The following is a 19,166-nucleotide window of genomic DNA, read 5'->3' as shown; positions in this document are numbered from 1 at the left end:
GACAGCTGTTTTTGACTGTGAAACTTGGAATATAATCCGCATGTCCTTGTCAATTTTTTCATTATCCCCACTCACGATCACGCGAGACGGTACTAATAAGTCTAAACGGCAGTTGACTCTAGTCTTTCATCTTTTTGACCGAGTTTTGTGTAATTTTTTTTGCCAAATTATTTTTATTTCTACAATCTTTGTATCGTAAGCTATACACCAAAAAAAAAGAAAAAGAAATTATCATATTCAAGATTTTAGTTTCGGTAAATTGTAAATTATATCCTTAAAATTTGAGAGTGTTTGAATTTAACACTCTGATATTTCAGAATTTGAATTTTACCCTCTTAAAATTTGAGAGTGTTTGAATTTTACATCTTGACGTTTTAGAATATGGAATTTACCTTCTAAAGTTTTAGGGTTTTGGAATTTACATTCTCAAATTTTGAAATTTCAAGCTGTAAAATTCAAATACTTCCCAAATTTTAGAGTATCAAATCTAAACACTCCCAAACTTTAGGCGGTAAAATCTAAATTCTGAAATGTCAGAGTATAAAATTCAAACACTCCCAAATTTTAGAGGATAAATTCTAAATTCTAAATTCTAAAATTTCAGAGCGTAAAATCCAAACACCCCAAACTTTAAGGTGTAATTTGCAATTTATCTTTCAATAAATAAAAATTCTTATAATTTTGTGGTATTATTTTAAAAAATATCTACTATTACTTCACTATCTGCCATTGATATGTAACACTAATAATTTTTCCTATTCAGCTATTCATTTAAGAACACCAATGAATTTATAATTTTAAATCTCAATCTGACACTGAAAAAAAAAATTAAAATTAAATCTAATAAAATAGAAAATAATTCTGTATTATTATTTTCTATATTATATATCTATAAAATTATAAATCAAATTTATTCCCCACGAGTCATAAGCGAATATAAGGAATTGATTGTTTGATTAAAGTAGTAATTTTTTTTCTTCGTATATTAATATTATTAAATCAAAGAAAAGGATCATCTCTCCTTTCAGAACAAACAATTTCATTTGGAAGAGATTGCCCTCCGGGCTCCATGAAAAGAACCTAACGGCAAGGAAAATAGAGCTACGATAATATGATTGGCCTAATTGACAAAGTTTACAAATCACATACCAATGGAAGAGAACAACAGTCTTGACATCTTCTAGGATATTTTCAATACACTAATAGACGTGGAATGACTTCAACTACAATTTGAATAGACCTTCTTAGCATTATCTTAGAAAATCATACAAGGAGGAGTTCCGTAGTGTTTACTTCGACAATCCCTTGGAATAATTAGGAATTTGAAGAAGATTCTCAAGAATTAGTGAGACATTTCATATGATTTGAATGACATTTTAAATAGACCAACATGTGGTGGGAGAGTCTTGTTGAATTGCTTGGACGACATTTTTAGCCTCAGAAATCATGTAGGAAGGAGTTAGCGTAGCATCTACTTGAGAAATATCTTAGGATTATTATACTTTTTAGGATAAATTATTCTTACACCCTAAGCTATAGCAAAATTATACTCATTACACCCAATTTTCAAGAAATGAAATTTTGTGCCAAAATGATCAAAATGATTGACATTCTACTCTCAAAATAATTTCAAAAAGGGAGCAAAGTTCCAATTATTTTGATCATTTGAGGCCAGAGTGTCATTTTTTGAAAGTCAGGTATAGCGAGTTTAATTTTGCTATACCTAGGGTGTATTGGTCAATTGAGTGAAAGTTAAAACACTTCAATGGAAATTTGAATGACATTTTTAGCATTGTCCTAGAAAATCACATAGGAAGGACCAAAGGAGTCAACGTAGCGTCTACTTCAATAATCAATTAGAAATTTTTAGAAGCTTCGCAAGCATTAATGAGACATTTCAAATGACTTGAACGACATTTAGAATAGACCAATATGTAGGAGGAGAATCTTGTTGAATGGTTTGAGTGATGTTCTTAATTAGCATTGAAATCACATAGGAAGGAGTTAAAACACTTCAATGGAAGTTTGACTGACATTTTTAGCATTGTCCTAGAAAATCACATAGGAAGGACCAAGAAAGTTAACGTAGCGTCTACTTCAATAATCAGTTAGAAATTTTTAGAAGCTTTGCAAGCATTAATGAGACATTTCAAATGACTTGAATGACATTTAGAATAGAATAGACCAATATGTAGGAGGAGAATCCTATTGAATGGTTTGAATGATGTTCTTAATTAGCATTGAAATCACATAGGAAGGAATTAAAACACTTCAATGGAAATTTGAATGACATTTTTAGCATTGTCCTAGAAAATCACATAGGAAGGACCAAAGGAGTTAATGTACGTAGCGTCTACTTCAATAATTAGTTAGAAATTTTTAGAAACTTCGCAAGCATTAATTAGACATTTTAAATGACTTGAACGACATTTAGAATAAACCAATATGTAGGAGGAGAATCTTATTGAATGTTTTGAGTGATGTTCTTATAATATCTTAGGGCTCTTAAAAATTAAGTTGAAGTACTCTTGCACCTTTAAGCTATAGTGAAATTAGACTTAATATACCCAATTTTGAAGAAAATGACATTCCTTCTCCAAATGCTCAAAATAATTAACACTCTGCTTTGCCAAAAGTGTCAATTATTTTAATCATATGGGACAAAGTGCCATTTCTTTAAAATTGGGTTTAGCAAGTCTAATTTAGCTGTACTTCAAGGGTATCGGTGTAATTTATCCAAAAATTTAAAAGATTCTCAAGCATTAGTGAGACATTTCAAATGACTCAAACAACGTTTTGTATTGTGAAATTATATAGGAGAGTATTGTTGTATGGCTTGAATGACATGCTTGCTATCATCTTTAACTTTTGATTGACTTCTTCTAACATTGCCACATAAGCTTTTGAATTTCCACATTTTTCCACGTCATTACTTTAATTTATACTTTCCAGTTTGAGTTTAAATATCTATAAAAATTTCCTATAAACTTTATACAATTATACCATTCATTAGAATCTTGCCACATCATATTTTATTATAATGTTATAATAGACAGTTTTATATATGCAAATATAATCATAATTAGTACCTATTAATATGTAAAATAATTATATATAATTTTTTTTGAACTTTTCTATATATTGCATGAGCTAATACTAGTCTTTTAGAATCTCAAGAGTATTAAAAGGATTCTCATGCATCATAGCGTTATTTCAAATGGCTTGAATGACATTTTGAATATATGTAAATATATATATATATATATATATATTTATTAGAGAATTCCCATCAAAGCTTTTAAAAATTTTAGCATTTAACATCTCAAAAAGTCATTTTATTAATTTTAACAACTCATCTTACAATACATCCAACATCAAAGGTTTTATTTTTTTAACATTTCGTTTAAAATAATATAAACTACTCATTAAAATAATAAAAAAACAACTACACAAACCACCTTTTCCACCACAAGTATTAAAATAATAATATTTTTTTAAAGATTGGAGTTAGAGTGAACTCTCAATGATAAAAGTTTACTATTGCTCAGGTTCTATTTTTTTATTTTTTAAGTTTAGTATGTTTGTTGTAGCTTGCTTTTTGCTACTTTTACAAACTTGATGTTAAAATTTAGCATTTAGCATTCTTAATGCGAATGCTCTTATGAATTTGAAGAGGATTCTTAAACATTTAGTTGGTTGTGAATACATCACAAACAAAATTATATCATTTGAAAATAAAATTGCTTAAGCTCTAAGAACTCTCAATATATATATTTGCTTTAAATAAGGAAAACATTCACACAAGAAAAATTTTCAACCATAGTGTTATTTCAATAAAAAAAACTCAGTTTTACACGATGTGCTTACCACCATTTAACTAAAGGAAACTTCCTTTTTCTTTTTACTATCATTTATGGTATTCAATTTCAGGTGATATCAAATTATCAATAAAATATTTTATTTAATTTACACATTTTTTCACAAGGGTACGTGATTGACATCATAGTTTCAAAAATTGGACCAAATCGCTTGGTATGATGGGGTTATAATTGTGAATTGAAAGTCAATCTGTTCCTTTTCCAAAAAAAAAAAAAAAAAAAAAAAATATATATATATATATATATATATATATATATATATATATATATATATATATTGACGGTTTGATCACAGGAACGGACTCAGGATTTTAAGTTAGCAGGAGTCAGAGTATAAAGAAAAAAAAAATCTCCAAATAGGTATCCATATAGTATTAAAAAATTATAAACACATAAAATCATTATTTCTAAATACATTAAGATGCAATCATCTACTAACAAAGAAAAAAACAAAAACAAAAACAAAACAATATATTTTTTATAACTAGGCTGGCTAGGATTTTATTTATTTATTGAATTTATTACATTCACAGTGGTGGTGCTAAAAATTTTAGCTTTTAGTACCTCAGAAAGCTTCTATAGCCATTTGACCACCTCACTTTATGATACACCCAATATAAATTGTTTTATTTTTTTTTATCACTTTATTTAATTTAAAATAATATACACAGCTCATTAAAATAATAAAGGAAGAGAGAGAATTTGAGTTTTTAAATTGAATGAAGAGATATAATCTTAATAAAATATTGTATTTTATTTTCAACAACTTGCTACAGTCATTTGGTATTTATATTAGTTTATTGTAATTACAAAAAATTTAGCTTTAGCTTCTCAAATAAAAAATACATACATAGGTAAATATATTTGACCTAGGGAGTGCCTATGCTACGACTTTTGCTTTTGTTTTTATTAATCTATACATATCACAAGGGAATATGAATCATACGATTGACAACATGGTTTTGAAGTCAACCCGTTTTTATTTTTATTTTTATGTTTCAAATATTGGTAATGAATTGTGAGAGCTACTGCTGAACTGGCTGTGGTTCGGCTTATTAAATGGAATGACTGGCGAAAATGGGCTTTTGCCCATTTCGTGCAAAAAAATTAGCGTGTTGCCCCCTTGCCCAAAGTAATTAGGAAAATACCCTTATTTTGAAACTCGATTTTCTTAAAATCGAGTTAAAAAAAAAAAAATCTGGAGCCTTATAGTGGCATTTTAAGGAGCATATAGTAACGTTTTAAACACCTATAGTGTGTTTTAGAACTCGAGCTCCATGAACTCGAGTTCTATGCAAGTTTTTTTTTTTAATTAATTTATTTTTTTTTACCTATAACTCGAGTTCATGGTGCTTGAGTTCCAAAACGCCACTATAGGCTCCTTAAAACGTCACTATAGGCTCCTTAAAACGCCATTATAGGGCTTAATTCGATTTTGAAAAAATCGAGTTTCAAAAGAAGGGCATTTTCTTAATTAGTTTGGAAAATGGGGCAACACGCTAATTTTTTTGCATGAAATGGGCAAAAGCATATTTTCACCTGGAATGACTGTTGTCTTGTAAAGATGTTGAAAATATTGCTGGCAATTAATAGAACCTCAAACCTCTAACTCTAGAGATTTTGTCATGCATTGTGACCATTGAGACAGCTACTTTGGTTGCATCATATACTAATGTATTTCTAAATTTACTAATAACAATAAATTTTTGTTCTTTGCTACCTTGGTCCAACCTCACAATTTTGAACCTGTACCTTTCTGGTTCTTTGAACATACAATTTTGTTTTTAAACCTCTAGTTAACAAGTGTTGATAATTGTTGAATTTAATCAAAGAGTAATGCAGCCCGTTTAAGAAATCTAGAATCCACCATATATTTGAGAAATTATCCTAAAATTTAGAATTGCTCTCTATTCTTTAGGGCTATTAAAAATAAAAATTACAAAAATATCTTTAAAATTCCTAGGCTAGAAAATCAACTTACCCGAATAAAATATGCTAAAACAAAAGAATAATTAAATATACGAAAAAAATGATTGACTTTAAGTGTTCATTTGCCTTTACTTTTAGTGTCTATTTGGAAACAACTTATTTAACTTTTTACTATAAATTTTTTTATCAAAAGTACCATAAATAAAAAATAAAAGTGTAAAGAGGTGACTCACGTAAACTTTGCAAATAGTAAAAAAAAAAAAAGTAAAAATTAAATAAAATAAGTAAGTGATTCACACAAGACCCATAAATAATAGGAAAAATAAGCAATGTGCTACTTATAATCCAATCCCTTAACATGCACTTAATATCACTATGATCTTATTTTATTGATGTGTGTATCACTGTTAGTGTGTAGTACCAGACTTAATCAACTATAGTATGCCCCCTGTTTCAAGCAGGTTGTAAGTTCTTTGAAGCTGGGTGCTTTATCTAGAGACCTAACATATTACCAGGGTATCATGAGTGGGGATATAGATATTGGGAACATCTCAAAATACTCTTATGTCAGTTTCTGATTCTCCACCTCAAGTTGAAAATGCCTTTTCTACAAAAGGAAAACAAGGCTCTAACATTAGTGTAAAGGAAGATCAACTCCTAGTGTCAGCATGACTCAATGCTAGTGTTAATGCCATACACAATAACGAACAAACACAAAATACATTTCGTAAAAAAGTTTGGGAATACTTCACCCAATACAATACATCCGGTACCACACATACTGCTAACTCCTTAATAAGTTGTTGGGGAACGATTAATGAAAAGACAAATAAGTTTTGTGGGTGCATGGCTAAGGTTAACACACATTATCAAAGTGATATAACTGAACAAGATAAGGTATAAATTATATTACAATGGTGTTAACATACCCATTCACCAATAGTTTGAAGATACTAATCATTTTATATTTCTTTTAATTTTTTTAGATTACCATTGCGAAGGCTTTGTATAAAAAGACCTTCAAGAAACCCTTTCTTCTTGAACATTGTTGGCTCATGTTAAAGGACCAACCAAAGTGGGCTGATCCTAATGGAAGATCGAGAGCATCCGTGCCTCCAACTCTAGAGGCAACATCTATTAGTGAAGGGGATTGTGGGTCCGAACTTGGTGACACTTCCAATTTTGAGAGGCCAATTGGTAGGAAGGTCGAAAAGCCCAACCGAAAGAACAAAGCCACCGGAAAAGATGTAGGAGAATATTTGACCAAAAAATTGAAATTTATTGAGAAATCACAGGAACATGACAAAGAGAGTCTTTGTATCAAAGTGGAGAAGTTGCGCTTGGGAGAGTTGAGGGATAAGGAGATAACTTGATTGGAAGAGGAAAAAATGTTTATTGAGAGGGAAAAACTTAGGATTGAGAAGGAAAGAGGTGAAGAAAAACTTAAAATTGAGAAGGAAAGAGGCATGATTGAGAGGAAAAAATTTGAGATGCAATATATGTTAGAGGAGGAGAGAATCATGATGAAAGATACAAGTGTCTTGACCGGAGCACAAAAAACTTTTTATAAACAACTCCAAGAGGAAATCATGGCTAGCCTAAGTTCACGTAATTAATGGGTTTGATTGCATTTTGGATGTAGCTTAGGCCTTTATGTATTTTATAGTGGCTTATGTAGGCCTTTATGTATTTTGGTAGTAATTTATGAGTGGCTTTCATGTATTTTAGTAGTGGCTTATGTCACTTGACTCTAATCATAAACTAGATGTATGTATAAACCTTTAAATTTATTGTTCATCTTGTGGAGGAATGGAAAAGGGAAGGATTAGTTTCGTCTTGTTCTGCTTTGAACTTTTTGTTTACTTTAGCATACAAGAACTTTAGTATTCTTGTCTCCCTCTTTCAACCAATCTTGATGCCTGGTCTACATTATCTCAACTTTGAATACCATGTGGAAAACTATCTTATTTTGCATATCTGTTCAAGTCAGGATATGCAATGGGCAATGTTTGAGCTTGTGTTGTAGCACGTCCATGTCTTTTTTTTAAAGTCCCTTGGGAACAATCATGGGGTTGAGTCTAATGAGTAGCTATTCCCTATGGGCTTACTAAGTTTCAAGTTTCAACAATAACAGAAAGTGGTTTATGGGTATAATGATTATGTATAAACCTTTAAATTTATTGTTCATCTTGTTTGTGTTGTGACTTGTGTGTGTGTGCTTGTGGGTATAATGATTGCTTATGGCACTAAAAGCATGAATTGGTTATGTTTCTTGCATCTATAGTAATAATTGCTTTCCAATTGTCTTGAAGGTTGCATCCATGAATTGCTTTTTGTTTCGCAAGTTGCTTCTTGATGACTTAGATGAGGATAAGATAATCGAAGAACTTGTTACGAAAAATCATTTGGCAGGCCATGAGAGGCTTTTTCTTGACTATTTTGCTCCCACACCAATATATCCATCCGCTTTATTTCGTAGGAGATTTTGGATAAAGCATTCTCTTTTCTCCGTATTCAATCTAAGGTAGAAGCTCATGACCCTTACTTTGTCCAAAAAAAAAAAAAAAGTGCCAACAAACTTGGTTTATCTTCATTACAAAAGATAATTGCTGCACTTAGAATGCTTGCGTATGGAGTATTGGGTCATTTGATGGATGAATATGTGCGGATTGGAGAAACTATTGCATTAGAAAGTTTGAAAAAAATTTGTTACTGTGGTAATTGATGTTTTCTCTGAGGAATACTTGGGAAAACCAAACAATGAAGACATTGCTAGATTGTTAGCTCATGGCGAACGCCGAGGTTTTCTAGATATGTTAGTTTCAATTGATTGCATGCATTGGAAGTGGAAAAATTGTCCAGCTGCATGGAAATGTCAATATTGTGGTCATCTTAGTAAGCCTACTATTATTTTGGAGGCAGTAGTATCATATGATCTTTGGATATGTCATGCATTTTTTGGGTTACCTGGGTCAAATAATGACATTAATGTGTTAGAGCGGTCTTACATATTTAATGATCTTGCTGAAGGACGCGCTCCTGCAATACATTACTCAATCAATGGTCACGACTACAAAATGTGATATTACCTTGTTGATGGCATATATCCAAAGTGGGCAACATTTGTGAAAAAAATCCCATCTCCATAAGGACAAAAGCGAAAATTATTTACAGCAGCCCAAGAGGCGTATAGGAAGGATGTTGAGCGTGCATTTGGAGTGCTTCAAGCACGTTTCGCAATTGTTCGTGGACCTGCACGATTTTTCCATCTTGAAACACTCCAAAAGATCATGAAAGCGTGCATAATTCTCCATAACATGATTGTTGAAGATGAGCGGGATGATAATGAAGTGGTAGACTTGGATTATGAACAAATTGATGGAGTGGATAATCCTTCTATGCAAGTGTCATGTGAACAAAGTGATGGATTTATGTCATACATTGAGAGTTATGGACGCATTAGAGACCGAGAAATTCATTCTCAACTTTAGTTGGTTCTCATTGAACATTTATGGCAATTGCAAGGTGAGTCGTAGGAACTTCATATATATATGTTGAGAAGCATGAGTCATAGGAGCTCGTGCGAGTGTGTGAGTTTTATTGTAATTTGGTTTGAGTTTTGTATGTGAGTAATCTATGGACTACATTGTTCCAGCTATAATATGTGTTCTATTTTTTATGTTTTCTTATAAAGTTCCTCCATTTCATAGTTCACATTGTTCCAAGATTGCTTCCAGACAATTGAGACGATTGTTTTAGTCAAAAATAAATTTGTATATATATAATTTGGTTAAAAAAAAAAATAAAGTTGTTATACTAGACGATAATAGGCTATCATGACGATTGAGAAATATTTTTAGTCAAAAAATAAATTTGTATATATATATATATATATATATATATAATTTGGGGTTAAAACAAAATATTATTGTTACATTAGATGATTATTTGCTATCATGATGATTGAGAAATTGTTTTAGTAAAAAAAAAAGTATAAGTATAATTTGGGGTTTAAAAAAATCACTTGTTAACACTAGACGATTATTTGTTATTATGTGGCGGTGGCGGCAATGGTGGAAGAGTCGGTGGCGGTGCCGGTGATGGTAGAAGAGTCGGTGGTGGTGGTAGTGGTAGTAGTAACGATGGCGGTGGTGGTGGAAGAGTGGGGGGTGGCGGCGGTGGTGGCGGTGGTAGTGGCAGCGGTGGTAGTGGCAGCGGTGGCGGCGGTAGTAGTAGGGTGGTTGTGATTGTTGTTTATTGTAGTTGATATATTATTTTATTGTAGTTGATATATTATTTTATTGTGATGTTTATATTATTTTTATTGTGATGTTTATATTATTTTATTGTATTGAAAGCTAAAAATACCTAAAATAGATCCACTACTGTTGGATGTTTTGTAAAGTGAATATGTAAAATAGATAAAACAACTTTTTGTGATGTCAAATAGCTAAATTTTTAGCACCACTACTGTGGATGCTCTTAGAAAAACCCTAGCCTTCGACACCTTGGAGAGACAGTATTCTCTAACCAAGGTCGGGAAAACTTTGGTCATGGACAATAAGGGATTATCATATGCTTCGTAGGTGCTACAACACCATCAAGACGAGCTAATGAGAGTGTGGCCATTGGTCCACGAGGCTGTGGTGGACCCCACTTCGGAGCCATTTGTGAAAGCCAACGGTGAGCCTGCATGCTCGTACTATGGGAAAAAGCTGGAGATAAATGGTTTGATGGTGAAGGCTATGTCTTGTGCATCTGTGCCGTTCATGAAGGCGTTTTTGGAAGTCTATGATGGGCTTGGTGGAGTGAGAAGTGAGAACACTGGTTGATGTGGGTGGGAGTGCAGGGGATTGCTTGAGGATGATATTGAAGAAGCATCATCATGTTAAGGAAGGGATCAACTTTGATTTGCCTGAGGTCGTTGCCAAAGCACCCATTATTCCCGATAAGATTTTACTCTTTCGATCTTCACTCGTTTTATTGATTTTTTTTTTTTGGATAACTCCACATTGAAATCTTAAAATCCTATCTTTTTTTTTTTTCTTTTTTTCTTTTTTGAAAATGAAAAGATTGGACTTTATTATGTTAGCAACAGTTTTAGGTTTATTTATTTATTTTATTTTATTTTATAGAGTTTAAACTTATTACGTTTGCTTTTGATGATTATGCTTCTTATTATCAGACTAGGATACTAACTGTGTTTTGGTGTTGGTGGGAATTGAATCTCAAATCTCTTATCATGTTAGCAATAGCTTAAATAAAAGTAATTTCCTAATTATCGAGTTGGTTGACTTTAGTGGGGGACACAACTTACATTTACGGGTCCCATTGATTTTTCTTATTGCTCAAACAATTCACTAGTTGTAAAAAATTTTATGGAAAAAAATTATGTTTTAAATAGATATTAAAGTTATGATAATGAAATATTTATAACGAAAAAGTTTAACTCAGTTTAAAATTGTCTTTTTTCATCTCATTATGTGGTGATTCGAAAGAGAGCAGCAATACCTAGTTTTAGGTCACTTGACATTTTTAGTAAGTCATGTGATTTGTTTAAATATTAGTTTTATAAATAACTGCATATTGAGTTGAAAGAGATAGCTTAAAACTGGTATGGAGCTAAATTTTGTCCAAATTTAATCGATTTATTTCTAAATGAATTGGTTGGATTTTAGGGTTTTTATTGTGGAGATTGTTTGAGAATTTTAAGAGGATATTAATTTAGAATTTTTTTTTTAGCAAAATAGAATTTCTACTCTAGCCTAATCTAAGTGTATGTGTGTGAAGCTCCCTCCTAGAGATTTGAATCCCGGCCCTTGCCCCCACATCCTACAAGCATTTATACTTGTAGAGTGACTACCGCACCAAGGGGGAGTGGTGTAGAATTTGAAATCTATTGAGTTTGTTAGTGATGGTTTTTTTAACCATTAATTCATTAATTAAAATACAAATGGCCTTTTCTTTTTTTTGAGAAGCCAGACTACAAGTCTGGGAATTTATTGAAACAACAAAATAGAACCTAACGAACATCAAAGTCTACCAACACGGCAATGTCTAAAGGCAAGGCTTCCATCCAAATGTGGCAGCCAACAATGGAAGAGGCCTTTTTTGCAAGGGCATCCGCTACTATGTTACTAGAGCGGTTTACATGATGAAAATAACTGATGAAAAACTATACAGTAAGTACCGAACATCATCTACAATGTTTCCAAAGGTAGAAAGTGTTGAAGACGCCTGGGATACTGCAGAAATAATTGTGGCCGAGTCACCTTCAAATATTACGTGTTGGAGATCAAGCTCAGCAGCAAATTGGACCGCTCTGAGGCACGCAAGAGCTTCCATATCAGCAACTGTTGATGATAGCGCAGCGGGCATGGATAGAGCACCAAGGTTAGCACCTTGCCAGTCTTGCACGATGACACCAAGTCCAGCTAAATTCGCGTGAGTGAAGAGAGTAGCGTCAAAGTTCACTTTAACAAATCCTGGTTCAGGGGGCGCCATTGATGCCGAACAGCAGGTCGAGTGATAGGAGCTTTGGGAATCTGACTATTAATGAAGTCGTGGAGCAGAGCACTTGCAACCGAGCTGATCTTCGCTAAGGGTAGCGCTTCACGACCAAAATGGAGGGCGTTTCGTCTATTCCATAAGCTCCATGAAATTGTTGCAAACATCTCCGGTCTGAGCTCGTCACCAACCTACATAAACTTGTTAAGTAAATCATAGAAATTTAGGGGAGGGGGAGATATCATGGACTGGAGCCATTGGAATGGTAACCACACAGGAGCGACATGGCTGCAGAAGCACAGCGCATGGAAAGCATCTTCCGGAGCAGCTTTGCACAGCTCACACACATCCGACTCTGAAATATGCCTGTGCTTCAGATTGCATTTTGTAGGTAGAGCATTATTGCACACCATCCAAACAGAATGTTTTATCTTATTAGGCACCTGCATCCTCCACAGACGTTTCCAAAAGCTTCTTTGGTTGGCTTGGTTGGATGAACTGGCACGGTCTGATAAAGCCCAGGCAACCAGTAACTTATAAGCACTACTAGTGCTAAATTCTCCACTAGGGGTGCACGACCAAGACACACAATCAGGGGGATTTCTACGGCTTAATGGAATCCCTAAAATCATTGAAGCTTCATGAGGTAGAAAAGCACTGTTAACCTCCTCAGATTTCCATACACCCAAATCAGGATTATTGAGAGAGCTCACCTTTGTTTCCGCCATCATTGAGGGGAGAGGGGAAAGGATTGTTCTACTTGGTTTCTTCGGCAACCACTTGTCTTCCTTGATCCGAATTGAGTGGCCATTTCCAATGCGCCAAACCATACCCTTTTTAATAACATCTCGAGCACCAAGGATGCTCTTCCAAGCATAGGAACCGGAGTTAGAATCCTTTGCATCAAAGATAGAGCAATTAGGGAAGAATCTAGCTTTTAAAACTCTAAAGCAAAGAGAATCCAGGTTATGCATCATCCTCCATACTTGTTTTACAAGGAGGGCTTCATTAAACTTCTCAATTTCTTTGAAGCCCATGCCCCCACTTCTTTTGCTTCACACAACCTCTCCCAACTTACCCAATGCACCTTCCTTGAGTCATCACTGTAACCCCACCGAAATTTCCTAATAAGGACTTCTAGTTCTTTGATCAAACCTTTAGGAAGCTTAAAACAACTCATAGTATAGGTTCAAATGGCTTGAATAACAGCTTTTATGAGGACCTCCCTTCCTGCAATAGATAGTAACTTTTCCTTCCACCCCTGCAATTTCTTCCATACGCTTTCCTTAAGATAAATAAAGCTCCTTTTCTTTGCCCTCCCCACTAAAGCAAGAAAGCCTAGATATTTTTCATATTGTCTGATCACTGGGACACCCAATAGTTGCTGGATATGAGATTGGGTTTGATGATTGGTGTTTCAACTAAAAAAGATATTAGTCTTCTCTCTATTGATTTTTTGACCCGTTCCCCTTTCATATAAAGCCAAAATATCCAAGACCCTTTGACATTCATCTTTAGTAGCACGGCAAAAAAAGACACTATCATCAGCAAAGAATAAATGCGATACTCGAGGACCATATCTACTGATAGCTATTCCCTTTATACTACCCTTCATCTCTGCCTTTTGCAATAAGCCCTGTAACCCCATAACACACAAGAGAAACAAATATGGTGATAGGGGATCACCTTGGCGGAGCCCTCTAGAGGGTTTGATGCTTCTAACTTGCTGCCCATTGAGGAGGATAGAATAGGACACAGATTTCAAGCATGACATAATAATACTCCTCATCTTCTCCCCCAGCCCTAAGTGTTGCATAATCTCCTTCAAGAAACCCCACTCCACCTGGTCATATGCTTTACTCATATCCAGCTTAAGGGCCATAAAACCCATTTTGCCTTGTGTTTTTCTCTTCAAATAATGGAGGGTCTCAAAAGCCACAAGAATGTTATCAAAAATCAACCGGCTCGAAAGAAAGGCACTCTGAGAATCTGGCATCGAATTAGCTAAAAACTTTTTCAACCGGTTAGCCACTACTTTTGCAATGAGTTTATAAATGACATTACATAAGCTTATGGGCTTGAAATCAGAAACTTTCTTGGGGTTTTTTATTTTTGGAATAAGGGTGATGAAAGTAGTATTAATAGATTTTGGAAAAATACCTGGATTTAAAGCTTGAAGAACCACAACAGTCACATCATCCCCCACAATGTGCCAAAAATACTTATAAAAAACAGGGGACATGCCATCCAGGCCAAGAGCCATGAAGGGGGCCATTTGGTTGAGAGCTTCTTTGACCTTATTTGCTTGAAAATCTCCATCTAAGTGCTCAATCGATTCCAATCCAGCAATACTTTGAATACCACTTAGAATATTGTCAAAACCACTAGGGTTTGAACTGGTGAAAATTTGCTCAAAATACCCCTCCACCACCCTCCCCAAACCGGCCTCATCTTCAATCCATGTACCATTGTCATCTTCTAACCCTATAATCAAATTCCTCCGGTTCCTTTGATTAACTCTACAATGAAAATATTTTGTGTTCCTGTCCCCTTCCTTAGGCCATCTGTTTCTAGATCTTTGCTTCCACATACACTCCTCTTTAGCTTGTAATTGCTGGATATCATCTCGTAAAGCATGAATCCGGGAAGGATTGTTTCTGTAACCCCCACTTTCCTCCTCAGTCTTTAAATCTGCCAATTTTACTTCAAAGAATTTCTAACATGGCCAAAAGTTTTTTTATTCCACACTCAGAGATTTGACTAGCAAGCCAAAATTTTGCTATTAAAACCCCAAGCTGGAGGTTGTGTCATCCCACCTCCCCAAGAATCACGAATCACCGCTTCACATGATCTGTCTCTCAGCCACATAGCTTCAAACCAGAAACGGCGCCCTTTTTTATAAAACCTATTTCTTTTTGAGTCTGGGCTTAGAAGAATAGGTTTGTGATCAGACTGGAAAGCATCCAAGTGGTGGATTCTTGATGAGGGGAATCTCAAGATCCAGTCAATGGTAGCGACCCCTCTGTCCAGCCTAATCCATACATTCTAATTTCCAGGACGCCGGTTACACCAAGTAAAAGGATAGCCATTATACCCCAAATCCTTCAACCTACAAAAATCAAGAGCATCTCAAAAACCCAGCATTTGTCTTTCCGGTCTATCAAGTCATCCCTGTTTCTCATTTGCAAACAAAATTTCATTAAAATCACCAATACACACCCAAGGAAGAGTGAAACGGGTACTCAAACTTCTGATCAAGGATCAGGAGTTTTCCCAGTTGGCAGTTTCAGGGTCTCTATAGAAACCTGTGAACCGCCAGGCGTCATCAACTCCATGGTTAATGATAGCGTCAATATGGTTTTCTAAAAAAGATTGAACATCCACATTGGAGTCAGCAGCCCAAAATAAGGCTAGACCACCCCCAGTATTATGACGTGGCACCTCAAAACAATTAGCATACTGTATCTTACTACCAATTTCGAGTAACACTGATTTCTCAACCTTAGTTTCCATTAAGAAAATTAGTGTGGGACCTTTGTTACTAACCAACATAACTAATTCATCTTCTGTTTTGAGAGGTTAAAATGTTGGTTGGGTCATTGATTGAGTTGCATTTTTAATTGCATTCATATATGTGTTTTTTCTCCTTCTTGAAAAACTGGTTTTAAGCCATCTAGACACCTCTCGATACCTGGCTTATCTGTCGAGTTCTTCTGTTGCCTCTTATCGCAATCTCGACACCTCTGATAGATACGTGGATCGATCGAGAAAGTTTCTGTCTCCTCGATAGCTGTTCGATCCATCGAGGTATGCTCGATAGCTTCCCGATACCTCTCGATTCATCGAGATTCTCTTGCATGCATTGTTTTTCATGTTTCTCTTATCTTGTCATCCACAGCTTTGTGTTTCATTACATTCATGCATTTTTATGGATTTCTTGTGCCCCCTTAATCATTCTTGATCATCTTTATGTTTCTCGGGTAAAGCTTTATAGCTTCCTGTCCCTCTGTTAATCGTGACAAAAAGGGGGAGAAATTGGAAAAATTGTGGTTTCTTTATAAGATTCTACAAGTTAGGGGGAGAAATACATGTCTTTGTAAGGGGGAGATGTGTTTCATCTTGTCAGGGGGAGTGTTTACCTCCTTGATTGTTGTAGGAGCTACTTTTAGCTTCTTCTTCTTGTACCTTAGGTCTTGTGACCATGTTTACATACATTGTGCTTATCTTTGATATATATATATATATATGTGATGGTGTATGTTTTCTTCACCTACCTCTACATGTGTTGTTTCTTTTCTATCTTTATACACATGTTTCTTTATTTGTATGCAATCTATTATTTCTGTCTCACACTAAGATGCCTTGATGAGTTTTGTTTAAAGTGTTTCAGAAATATAGGTTGTCAAAGTCTTCTATGCTAGGAACTATCTTCTGGCAAAGTTTTTCAAGAGTTTGTGTTAGGGCAGATTTTATTGTATTCAACAAATGAGTATGAGTTGAGTGATTTATGACTTCTCTCATATGTTCATTTGTTTGTTGTGGTTATGTCATGGATTGCCAAATTGTGAGATTGTTAATGACATATTTTATGTAGTTGGCTAATCCTTTGACAAAACGCACTTTACTTGTATTTGGATTGATCTAGGATGTGTTTAATACTTCAAAGAACATGTTGTTCAAGTCTAGTATTAAAGCCATGAAGATTAGACCAAGAAACAAGTGAAGAAAAGGTGTTTACTAAAGCTAGACACTTGCGGATAGCTGCTGGACAACTGGTGGACAGCTGCTCGACAGCTGCTTGACAGATAGCTACTTGACAGATAGCTATCTATCGAGGTTTAATGAGGCTCGACAGATGCTATCTATCGAGGCTATCTATCGAGGTTACGAAAATCAGAATTTTCAGATCTGATTTTTGGGCCAGACTTTTGTATTTGTGTAGGGTTTCTTTTCTCACAACCCTAGGCATATATAAGGCTTATTTTAGAGGCCGTCATAGAAGAGAATGAAAAAGGAAAACATATGCAAAAGGTGACCGAAGCCTTATTCTCTCAAAAAGAAGCTACTGCGTCTTTGCGCCTTAGGGTTTTGTAGCCAAGTGCTTCTTGATCTTCATTGTTGATGAAGTGAAGAACTTTGCAACCAACATCTTCTTCTCTAGTTGGTGATTGAAGTTGCGTACTGGGATCCGCGCAATTGATTAGTCACGTACTGGGATTCGTACATTAAAGGGTGGCGTTCATATATTGAAGAGTTCAGAGGTTCTGAAGCGGTAGAAGGTTTCTGCTGTGAGTTCATCTATGGGGATTGTAGAGTCTAGGGACAAAGGTTTTGTACTAGATCTGAAACTTCTCTTTACTATAGTGGATTGCTTTTCGGGAAGGCTTTCCCCTAGGTTTTTTACTGTAAAACTGATTGGTTTCATTGGTTTACCTAGGTCATCATATCTTGTCTTATTTATTTTTCCGCTGCATTTAGTTTTGACATGATATTGATGTTTGTTTGTTTTAACAAGTTTTATGCATAATAAATCTAATTAACAACTTGGGTTTAAAACTTGTTAATTCTATTAACTGGGGTCTAAATTTCCCAACAAGTGGTATCAGAGCGGGTACACTCTGATTGGATTAATTTCCTGAGTGTGATCCTTGACCCCCGTTGTCATGGATCGTGGACAATCTCTTTTGATTCCTCCTTTATTTGGTGGCGCTAATTATACGTACTGGAAAGTTCGTATGAAAGTCTTTTTGTAGGCTTTAGGTGAATAGGTATGGCAAGTTGTTAAAGTTGGCTGGATTAAGCCAAAGGAATCGCCGGTGGATTGGGATGATGCAACAATCATAGCGGCAAATTTCAATAGTAGGACCTTGAATGCTTTATTTTGTGGAGTGACCAATGAGGAATTCAAGAAGATATCATCCACGAAAGTTGCCAAGGAAATATGGACCATTCTTAAGACCACCTATGAAGGTACCATGGCTGTAAAGACTGTGAAGCTTCAAAGACTCACTAGTAGTTGTGAAGAAATAAGGATGGAGGAGGATGAGACCTTTGATGAGTTCTATGCTAAACTCAAAGATATTGTGAATTCTGCCTTCAACCTTGGAGAGTCTATAGCAGAATCCAAAATAGTTAGGAAAATCCTTAGGTCCTTACTTGAAAGATTCCATGCCAAGATCACTGCCATTGAGGAAGCAAAGGACATTGATCAAATTCCTTTGACTGAGCTTGTAGGGAACCTTCAAACCTATGAGATGAGATTAGACTCAATGGAAAAAGGTGGAAAGAGTAAAAACTTGGCTCTTAAGGGTATAGAGGAAGAGATTGAGGACTCTGAAGATGATGATGAACATAAAGATGAGGATCTAACTTTCATAACTGATGAGAATATCAAGCTTCTTCAGTTTAGGAAAAAGGATAGGGGGCAAACCTCCTAGGAAATCTAAATCCTTTAGGAAGGGTAAGAATGAAAAGCCCCCCATCCACTGCCATGAGTGCAAAGGTTTTGGTCATATGAGGATAGAGTGTCCAAACTACCTTATAAGGGAAAATGCCAAGAAGTCAGAAGATAAAGGGTTGGTTGCTGCTTGGAGTGACACCGAGAATGACTTTTTTGATGAGTATGTGGATGAATATAGTCACATTATGACCTTTACTGCCTCAACCGATAAGGTGATTGTGGAGAGTGTTAGTGACAGTAAGGATTCTTCTGATAAAGAGTTACCCAAGAAGTTGACCCTTTAAGAAGCTTATGATAAGCTATGCACTGAATTCATAAAATCTTAAAAGACTTCTCATCTTTGTAGAAAAGAGCTTAATGAGGTAAAAATTGAAAAGGCTGATCTGTTAGTC

At 34.9% G+C, this 19,166-nt stretch overlaps 1 protein-coding gene across 1 annotated transcript; it reads right to left on the bottom strand.

Annotated features, from left to right (window-relative positions):
• Positions 1-11,954: 11,954 nt before the first annotated feature.
• On the bottom strand, positions 11,955-12,311 carry LOC142608690 (uncharacterized). The gene has a single exon (XM_075780383.1). The coding sequence runs from the start codon at positions 12,309-12,311 to the stop codon at positions 11,955-11,957; it is 357 nt and encodes a 118-aa protein (XP_075636498.1).
• Between the last annotated feature and the right edge of the window lie 6,855 nt (positions 12,312-19,166).

This window comes from Castanea sativa, chromosome 9 (genome assembly GCF_040712315.1).
Source record: "Castanea sativa cultivar Marrone di Chiusa Pesio chromosome 9, ASM4071231v1".
Lineage (NCBI taxonomy): Eukaryota > Viridiplantae > Streptophyta > Magnoliopsida > Fagales > Fagaceae > Castanea > Castanea sativa.
The sequence above is the reverse complement of the archived record's forward strand: the minus strand, read 5'-3'. Positions and strand labels throughout refer to the sequence as shown.

Coding starts and splice junctions, on each gene's coding strand:
- LOC142608690 (XM_075780383.1), bottom strand. CDS start 12,311: ATGGCGCCCCCTGAACCAGGATTTGTTAAAGTGAACTTTGACGCTACT.